Consider the following 9,564-nt stretch of genomic DNA (forward strand, 5'->3'; position numbering starts at 1 on the left):
TGTAGGCTTCTAAATTAATCCCAATTAGTGAAAAAAATTAAAAAAAATGCGCACGGCTACGAAAAATTATTTAAACAATATAACAGGAAATGTTTATGTAACCTATCCGTTAATTCATACATTCGAAACATTTAAAAAATAAAATTGTATATTAAATAAAATATGTTATTAAATATATAATAATATGTATAATATGTACGAGGTTTGCAAGATATGGGTGCATACACACGCACACGCAGATTCGTACCTACACCCGTTTATTCTAATAATATTTTAATCCCTATAATATGAAAACATATTTCTATGACGTTTTTTTAATAAAAAAAATTACTACCACTTAGCTTATTCAAGGAAGCAAAAAAAAATAATTTTTAGAGCATCGGAATGTCCAAATCAATGAAAAGATAGTACTGAATTGTTTGTTTAATGTTTTAGATAATTAGCAATGAAGGAGTATGTTATTATTCATGATTCTTCTAATAAAAAGAAAGTGTATTCTTCTTTGTGGATTACAGAGGATTTGAAACATGTTCGAATTCCTCCAGAAGGATCTATAAATTTAAAACAATCTAAAATAGATAAGATTATTCCTGAAAATGATTGGGATAAAATTGCCATATTAAAAATTATCAAAGAAAATGATAATTTTCGAAATACTTAATAACTATATAATTATTAAAGTAGGTATAAATTATTAATATAATTAATATAATTGTAGATAGTTACATAGAAGCTACTGAATTCTTGAATATTGATGGTATTTCTGAGTTAAGAGATGCAAATAATGCAATGAAATTAAAAACAAGTAGAGCTAAAAGAAAGACTAAATCTATAAAATATTATGTACAGGAACCATTGATAAAAAATAGTAAGGTCGATAAAGCATCTGCATCAAAATCTTTCAAAGATATTGATAAAAGTGATGAAAATGTAAATCAGAAAAACTTATACGTACCACCTACACTTAACGTAAACAATATAACAAGAAAAAGTAAGACGCAATGTGATAAAATTGACTTTAGTATTGATCATGATGATAGTGATAAGTATAACTCACACGAACATTGTGATAATAACAACATTACTTCAGATGAGATCGAAATGGAATTGCCAAGATACAAATCATCAGATGTTAATTCATCGTACAATAAATTACTTACGGCGTCTAATAAAAGAAGTCTCGCAAGTATATAGAATGTAAATAGTCCATAAAATAGTAGTGATAACATTATTTTGATTTGAAAATATTGCTAAAATTGTACTTGCATGAATAAACGTTTCATCGAATTATTACACTGTAAAAAGTATCAAGGGAGAATTATTACCGAGAGTGTTAAACTTTCGCGTTACATCGTTTATAATTGTTAGCTTCCCTCGCATTCGTATTAATTATAAAATTGTAAAATTGAAACTCACGTTCAACAATGTTAAATATAAACGTGTTGCATATAAAGATAATATAATACTGTATGTGAGAAAGTACAGTAATATATTTAATACATTTTTCATATCGTTCAACGCAACCCAGATAGCCAAATGATTGCAAATTGTCGGCAACTTGCCACAAATATCGCTCATAAATTGTCAGCAAAGCAACAGAAAGGGGTATCCTCTTTTCAGTATGTTTTTGTCAGTAACAATTTTCAAAATATAATAATGGCAAGTTTCCAACAATCTATTGGCAATAGACTTTAAACTCAGTTTTCAGCAACTTGCTGGCAACTGGCGCGCAACACGTCAGGAATCCTTAAAATCTAAACAATGGGTAGGAAACAAGTGTTGCTGTTAGGTTGCCCTCAGATTGCAGACAATGCAAAAAACTTGTAGAAAATCCGTCGGCAATCTGATGACAACGATTTTCAGCAATTTGTGAACAACTGACGTGCAACGTATTGTGTTTTTAAGTTGCCATCATGTTATAAACAACAGGTAAAAAGATTTTTAATCTTTTTTATATCCCTTCTATAAATACCATATAGATCTTGTTACAAAATCTGTGTCATATCAAGACTTATGTTCAACAGATAGAACAGATCGGTGAGCGCTTAGTGAGTTAAGAGCAAAGGACAGGTCAAAAAATTTTACAAAAGCCTGAAAGTGTAGAGTCAAAAATTGTTGAACCTACTAATTCACAGTTATTAAAAGCATTACATAAAATATTAAGTAATAATATGTAGTTGTAGTATTATAATAATGATATAGTACAAAATTGATAACATTCTTTATACAACTACATAACGTAAAATTTTTTTTTTTAGAAAAGCAGACAAAAATATTAAAAAAATCTACATCAGTTGTCGTTGAAACAAGAAAACACTGACAAAATAATAAAATCACTTAAGGTGTCAAATGAAATGAGAGCTACGTCAAATACTCCAATTTCTTTAGTTACACAGCAAAAATTATGTGAGGAATATTTTCCTATCGGTGATCCTAACAAGACCATACAAAAACTAGAGCAAAAATTGATGCGTAAGAATTTCACTTTAAATGTGGTAAGTACAGACTTTTTCTAAAAACACTATAATTTAATTCTTACAACTTCAAAACATATGTTTTTGAACTTATATCTTTTTTGCCGAAACTCAAAAAATATATTATCACAAAAGCTTTCTCTAGGAGAAAACAATAATTAAAAAAATAGTACTCAATATTATGTGATAAGTACAGTCAGCGGCGATTAATTCTGTCAACCCTATTTGAAAATATTTTGTGCGCGAACGAAATGTGACAACAGCGCATATGCAATCAGCCGTGATTTGAACACACTCACTGCTCAAACTATAACTTATCGGACTTATCCCATACTCGCTATTGCCACATTTTGTTTACGCGCAAAATATTTTCAAACGGGGGGGGGGGGGGAGTAGTAGTGACAGAATTAATCGCCGCTGACTGTGTACATAGAATAATTATAAAATTACATTTTCCATCCAGGTGTGTCTTGTACTAAATATGAATTGCACAATAGCAATATATACCTGTGTATACAAACATGCATATAGGTAATTAAAAAAAGTGCAAGAATGTTATAATATCTTGATGCTTTACTAATCTTTGTACAATTACATTACGATTATATTGAACAAAATTGATGCATCTTTCCATTTCGCTATTGCCACCGCTTTCACACTTTACCATATACGATATGCTTATCTTGTATGATGCGATTTCTCTTATTTTATACACATTTGAAAAAAATGTCTATGCAAAACTTTCACCATCCTGTTAAAATTATTTATATATGATAAACATAATTTTTAAGTGAAAATTGCTATTGCAAATATTATGTTTTACTTACGAACAAAAGTCACGTTTAAAATCATAAATATACGCGTAAATAAAATAATTCATTGATATTATCTAGGTGTTTGGGTTTTACCTCTTATGGTATTTTAAATGGTTGATTGGTTTCATTAAATAATATAAAGCTTACAAATTTTAATTTTTATATAGAAAATACTAAGTTTGTATATAATTATTTTTCACATTGATTATATGAAGTATTGGAAGAAATAATGAGGGTAATTTTATTAGCAACATTTTCCAAAGAACCATACTAGATAGTGCGTTAAAAAATGACAGCTTGTTGGTCAAAAGATTAATCAGGAAACTAAAAAGAAGAATAAAAGTTTTAAGGAGTTAACTTTTTGTAAATGCATGTTTGGTACGCATTGAATATATATAATTGGGCATTGTAAGAATAAGAGGTATCATAACATTAAATTTAAATAAAAAATTTTTTTTTAGAGGCAGTTAAACAATCATTTCCGGCAATCACTGAAGAAGCCATAAAAAAAAAAATATCTAGTTATCTGGATTCAAAGCAAACTCGTTTAAAACGTGTAGGGTAAGTTAATAATAATTTTCCACGTATTTATAGAAAATTGTTCCAAACTTCAATTAGTAAATAAATTTTAAAGTTAACAAAAAAGTCTAAAAAATCACATTTTTATACAAAGTTTAACATCTCTAAACTATTGAAATTTTTCAAACTTAAAAAGGATTCTCAATATTTTATTATAATCGCCAATAGAAGTATATTATTACTAAAAAATTTGTTTAAAATAAATATAAATTAAATATTTTGACACTAAGATTGATGATAAATTTGAACCGCGATAGTAATTTTAAAATAATAAATAATATTAAATTTAAATTTGAATTAAAATTGATAATAAATTACACAACAAAATTTCTTTACAGCACGCCGTCAAAAAAGGCATTTACTCCCCTTCAATTCTCGTCATTAAATGAAGATAGCGAATAATATACGAAGTATTATTTATATAATTTCTATTAGTATGTAAGAAGATAAGACTTTATGGATTTTAAAGTTAAACTTTTATAATTTAAGAATAACGTTGTCGAATTAGAAAAATGATATATCATAATATTGAAAGGTTTTATTTAAAAAAAAAATTGTCTTTACTATTTTATTTAGCTAATGTTTAAAGTACTATTATGTAAAGTATTAATGATGCATATTTTGTATAATTATATAATGTACTAAAAATGATTTTGCCATAGTTATGTAGTAAAAATGTAATTCTAATAGAAATTGAAATTAGAACTAATATTTGTGTTTTGTATTCATTTTATAATAAAAAATATAATTTAAAAAATCATTGGAAAGTCTCATTTTTTAAAGAATTTTTTAAAGAATTTTTTAAAGAATTTCTTCGCATTAACAGAGGAATGCAAAATCAACGAAAAAATCATTTATAGAAACATTTTCTGATAGGTTTCTAAAAAGATTTATAAAACATTTTTATAAATGATGAAAGTATGGTTTTTAAAACATTCTCAATTACATTTTTGGAAGCATTTCCAAACTAAATTCTATTTCTTCTATTTATATAAACTTAATCATATACCTAATTTAAAAACATTTATTAAAAGGTTTCTACAATATTTTTAGATACTTTATGATGCATTCTAAAACGGTTATCTTCTCATATGTTAAAAACGTAAAACCTAAATTTTTTATTAGTGAGGTGATATAAATTAAAATGTTTGGAAGCAAATTAAATCGACTTTTTTTATAAAATAATGTATAAAAATATTAATAACAAACAAAATTATTCTATTATTATCTTTCATGAAAAGATGTGAAATTTAAAAAAATTATACATATTACTTATAAATATTAACAAGAAAACATTTGAATATTGGTACAATATTTTTTGATAACTAGTAATTACAGAAATATTTATAAGGTTCCAGTAACAATTTATAAAATAGTTACTGAACACAAAAATCATTTTTAGAACGTGTCCAGCTATTTTTTTAAAGTTTTTTAAAATAGTTTTTTTAAATGATATTATATATTTAAAAAAAATGTTTTTTGAACATTTATTGAAAGGTTTATACAAGAATTTTGGAAGCATTACTGATAGATTAAAAACCAAACATATAATTATTTTAAAAATATTTTTTAAAAGGTTTTTTAAACAATTTATAACATACTTATAAAAATGTTTAAAAAATGGTTTTTAGAACGTTTTCAGATATTTTTTTAAAAGCTTGTACAAACTACTTTAAAAAATGTTTTTTTAAATGTTTCTGTACACTTTGAAGAAATATTTTTAAAATGTTTATGAAAAGATTTATAAAAGATTTTTGAAAACATTACTGATGGATTCAAAAACAGACATTTATACATTTTAGAAACATTTTTTGAAAGCTTTTTTAAAGGTTTCAATCCTTTTCATAAAACCTTTCAGAAATCTTATAGAAACCTTTTGTGCTGTGTGGGATTTTTCGGAAAAATGTACTGTAAAAAATGTATTTCTTCAAAGTCTTTTAAGTCGGTCAAAAAAAATCGTAGGAAAATTTAAAAAAAAGCATTTTGTAGAGAAAATGTCATACTTTATGGTACTTGCATTGCATTTTCGTGAAAAAATTTTTTTATTGAGCTACAGGCTGTCAAAAATTCTAAGGAAAAAATAGTGTACTTTTTTAGGGCATAGCACTGAAAAATTAAAAAAATTTTTGAAAATCATTGATAGCATGTTAAAGCTGAAACTGCGAGCTTTAAAATGCTTTTTTAACTTTTTGCCTACGATAATTTTTCACGGAGTATGGATAACATTTGTAAAAAATGCAGGTTATTAACAGAATGTCATGCCAACTTCACAGATTCGAAAATCAGTTGATACAGCGTTAAAGTTGAAACTTCAAACCCCAAAATGCTTTTTTCATTTTCTATCTAAAATGATTTTTTTGTTGAGTTACAGCCATTTAAAAATAGCCTAATTTTTGGTGTCTGGAAAGTGTCGCCTATTTTTTTTTTTTTTTAAGTAGTGTGTGTGTACACACACACACACACACACACACACACACACATATACAGGGTGTATGATAATGGTTGTCCCCACATTTTACCGTAGGAGTTGACTTACCGACTTGCACTTGTAGTTTGCTAAATGCTCCTTAGATGGCAGATGCTTCGGCACAGGACCGAGTTACACATACATACAGGCCCCTGGTAAAACTTTTTCTCAGATTTTTTTTTGTATCATTTTTCAAAACATGTGTATAATTTTTTATAAAACGTTATAAAATCTAAAAAGTTAAAAAATTTTTTTTTAATTATGAAATGAGAAATCTCAGAATATTTCAGAATTTACATGTATGAAAAGTTCTAAGAAAAGATGTAGACTTTTTAAGTACTTCTAATTGTAAGTATTTTTTAAAAATGTTCCAATTTGTATAAAAATTATGAGAAAATCCTATTATAAATTTTGAAAAATTGTTCAGATTATCTAATATTTCTTAACACTTTTCCCAAATAATATGAAATAATAAGTTTCATAGTTTCTCAGAATAATCGCATGTGAAATTATGTGAAATTCTTTAGATTGTCTAATATTTTCTTACATTTTTTTTCAACAAGAAATAAAAAATTTGTAACTTTTTAAAACAATTCCATAATTATAAAAATTTTTTTATATTTTATCATATTTTTCCCAAAAACATCCCTGGTTAAAGTTTTTCCCATAATTTTTATACGAATTGGAACATTTTTCAAAAATACTTACAATTAGAAGTACTTAAAAAGTCTACATCGTTTCTTAGAACTTTTCATACATGTAAATTCTGAAATATTCTGAGATTTCTCATTTCACAATTTAAAAAAAATACTATTTTAACTTTTTAGATTTTATAACGTTTTATAAAAAATTATACATATGTTCTGAAAAATGATACAAAAAAAATCTGAGAAAAAGTTTCACCAGGGGCCTGTATGCACGTGTAACTCGGTCCTGTGCCGAAGCATTTGCCATCTAAGGAGCGTTTAGTGAACTACAAGTGCAAGTCGGTAAGTCAACTCCTACGGTAAAACGTGGGGACAACCATTATCATACACCCTGTATATATATATATTTAGAACACTTTAACATATGTCAAGGTCAACATAATTGGAGCTGGATTCCCTATACCGCATTATTGCAAATGCGACACGTCAAATAAACACGTATCACAGAAATGAGGAAAAGTGTTATAAAAATACAGTACATCAGAAAAGACAGTAAAGCGAGGGAGCAAAAGAGACCAGGGGGTCAATTGCGTATTCTAAAATCTAGTGAAAATGGGAAAAGTGAGCTCTCACTCGATTGGCTACTTTTCACCATAGCGAAAATGCGACATTCTTCACGTGACATTGCTCGGCAAATATTTTGATGTCGAATTCAATCAAACTGTGTCGAATTTGGTCGAGTTTGCAGAGTCTTGTATCGTTTCAGAATGGAGTACTTTTTGCTTTTTATGGAGCAAGAGAAAAATACGATTAAAATTAGAAAAAGAAATTTAAATTTATTAAGAAGGAGACTGAAAGATACACAGGATCCATTTGATATTACCCTATCAGGAAACAATATTTTTGAAATATTTTTTAAATATTTAAAAAACATTATAATGAAGAATAAATATTTAAAAAACGTTTAAAAAAACATTGTTTGCTGATAGGATACCGATAATATATTTGTAAAATTCTATAGGTAAAGTATATAAATAAATTGATAATTATATAAGTATATAATAAATAAGCATATAAATGAGTATGTATAAACAAATAAAAATAAATAATAAATAAAAATAAATAAATAATAAGATATAAATAATATAAGTATATAAGTAAACTTTGCAATATTTACGCCCCGTTCTTTTTTTTTTAATTTGTATCTTACTCGGAACACGTGTCGACAACGTGAGGGACTTTGAGATTATTGGAGATTATGTAACACAGAGGCGACGCACAGTGCTGCCAGACGGGCCGGGTTGCCCCTCCACCAGGCTGCGCGCGTAGTAACCGCAGTTCCGAGTTTTGGCGCGATTCTCGCTAATGGACGCGGACCTAACGGCTAAAGGCTAAACCAGTGCTCGGAATTAGTGGCACATTTCGAGCTGATTTCCGAGGCGACGCCTACTGTCTCCCCTCGAGCCCCTCACTCCGCTCGCGGGCCTACAACCGAGCTGCCGGCCGCGCGTCAAATGTTGTGGCTCAGGAGCGTAGAGCGTCCCTTGTAAAAGAAATAGTCTAGGCCCTAGGCTCGGAAATCGGCTCGAAATGTGCCACTAATTCCGAGCACTGGGCTAAACAGTGGAAGTCATGACGAGACTTGTGATGTGATATGAATACTGAATAGGACAATAGGTATTATCTGTAATAATAGTACAAATAAAATATGATCTGTGATGATCTTTGCAATAATAGCAATAATAATAGTAGTAATAATAGTAGTAGTAATTTTATTTTATTGAAATATTTATTTTAATGTTATAAAATCGTATTGTAATTTTCTTTTTTACTGATACTGGTAAGGTTTTTCGGCAGTTTTTCCTTACACTTGACTGTTTTTTGAAGATTATGTGATGTATTCTACCATTGTTCGCACTCGCATTTATGATTTTCACTCACGTGAGTATAGGGATATCGCATTTTCACTATGCTCATAGCTAATTGCGCGTATTTTTTCATGTGAGATGAAAATACAAAAAATGAGAAAAGTCAACAAAGATACACAATCGACCTCCAGGTAAAACACACATGAGATTTTTTTCACATGGAAGCTAGCAAATCGAAGAGTACATACCTCTTGTGTATAGCCAGATGTAATGAAGATGAAAGAAAAGTACATTGGGCAGGCGGGAGCGGATAAGGCACATCTCGCACGAGATATAAAGATCCTTCTTCGCCGGCAGGCAGGCGACTCGCATCCTCCTGTCAGAACTCCGTGTACTGGCTGGCACATCTACCCTACTTATTGGCGTACGTCGAGCCGTCGAGCAGCCAAGGCGACGAGCAGTGCTGCCAGATGAGTCGGGCTGACCGGCCTGCCTCTCCAGTCCTTCAGGGACGTATTGTAAGCGCGCGGATCCCAGTAAATATATATGCGAGTCTCGATTTTTATAATAAATCTAAATGTTTATATTCTTTCATACTACAAATTAAAAATTAATTTAAAAAGAATAGGATACAATAAAAAAATAATTTTTTATAAAAGGAATGGGATGAGAGAATAATTATAGAAAAACACATGTTATACATATAATTATAAT

The 9,564-nt window shown here is 28.5% G+C and overlaps 1 protein-coding gene across 3 annotated transcripts in view; it reads right to left on the reverse strand.

The window, feature by feature from the left end:
* The window catches only part of LOC113005424, a 105,114-nt gene extending 95,775 nt beyond the window's left edge, over positions 1–9,339 (reverse strand). Inside the window, exon 1 of one of the 3 annotated variants that reach the window (XM_039459042.1) lies at positions 9,099–9,339. In XM_039459042.1, coding sequence (XP_039314976.1) covers positions 9,099–9,257 — 159 coding nt within the window. In that variant the 5' untranslated portion in view covers positions 9,258–9,339. The remainder of the gene's footprint in view (positions 1–9,098) is intronic. The other 2 variants (XM_039459041.1, XM_039459040.1) reach the window with 2 other exon arrangements.
* Between the last annotated feature and the right edge of the window lie 225 nt (positions 9,340–9,564).

Source organism: Solenopsis invicta, chromosome 16, assembly GCF_016802725.1.
Source record: "Solenopsis invicta isolate M01_SB chromosome 16, UNIL_Sinv_3.0, whole genome shotgun sequence".
In the NCBI taxonomy this organism is placed as follows: Eukaryota; Metazoa; Arthropoda; class Insecta; order Hymenoptera; family Formicidae; genus Solenopsis; species Solenopsis invicta.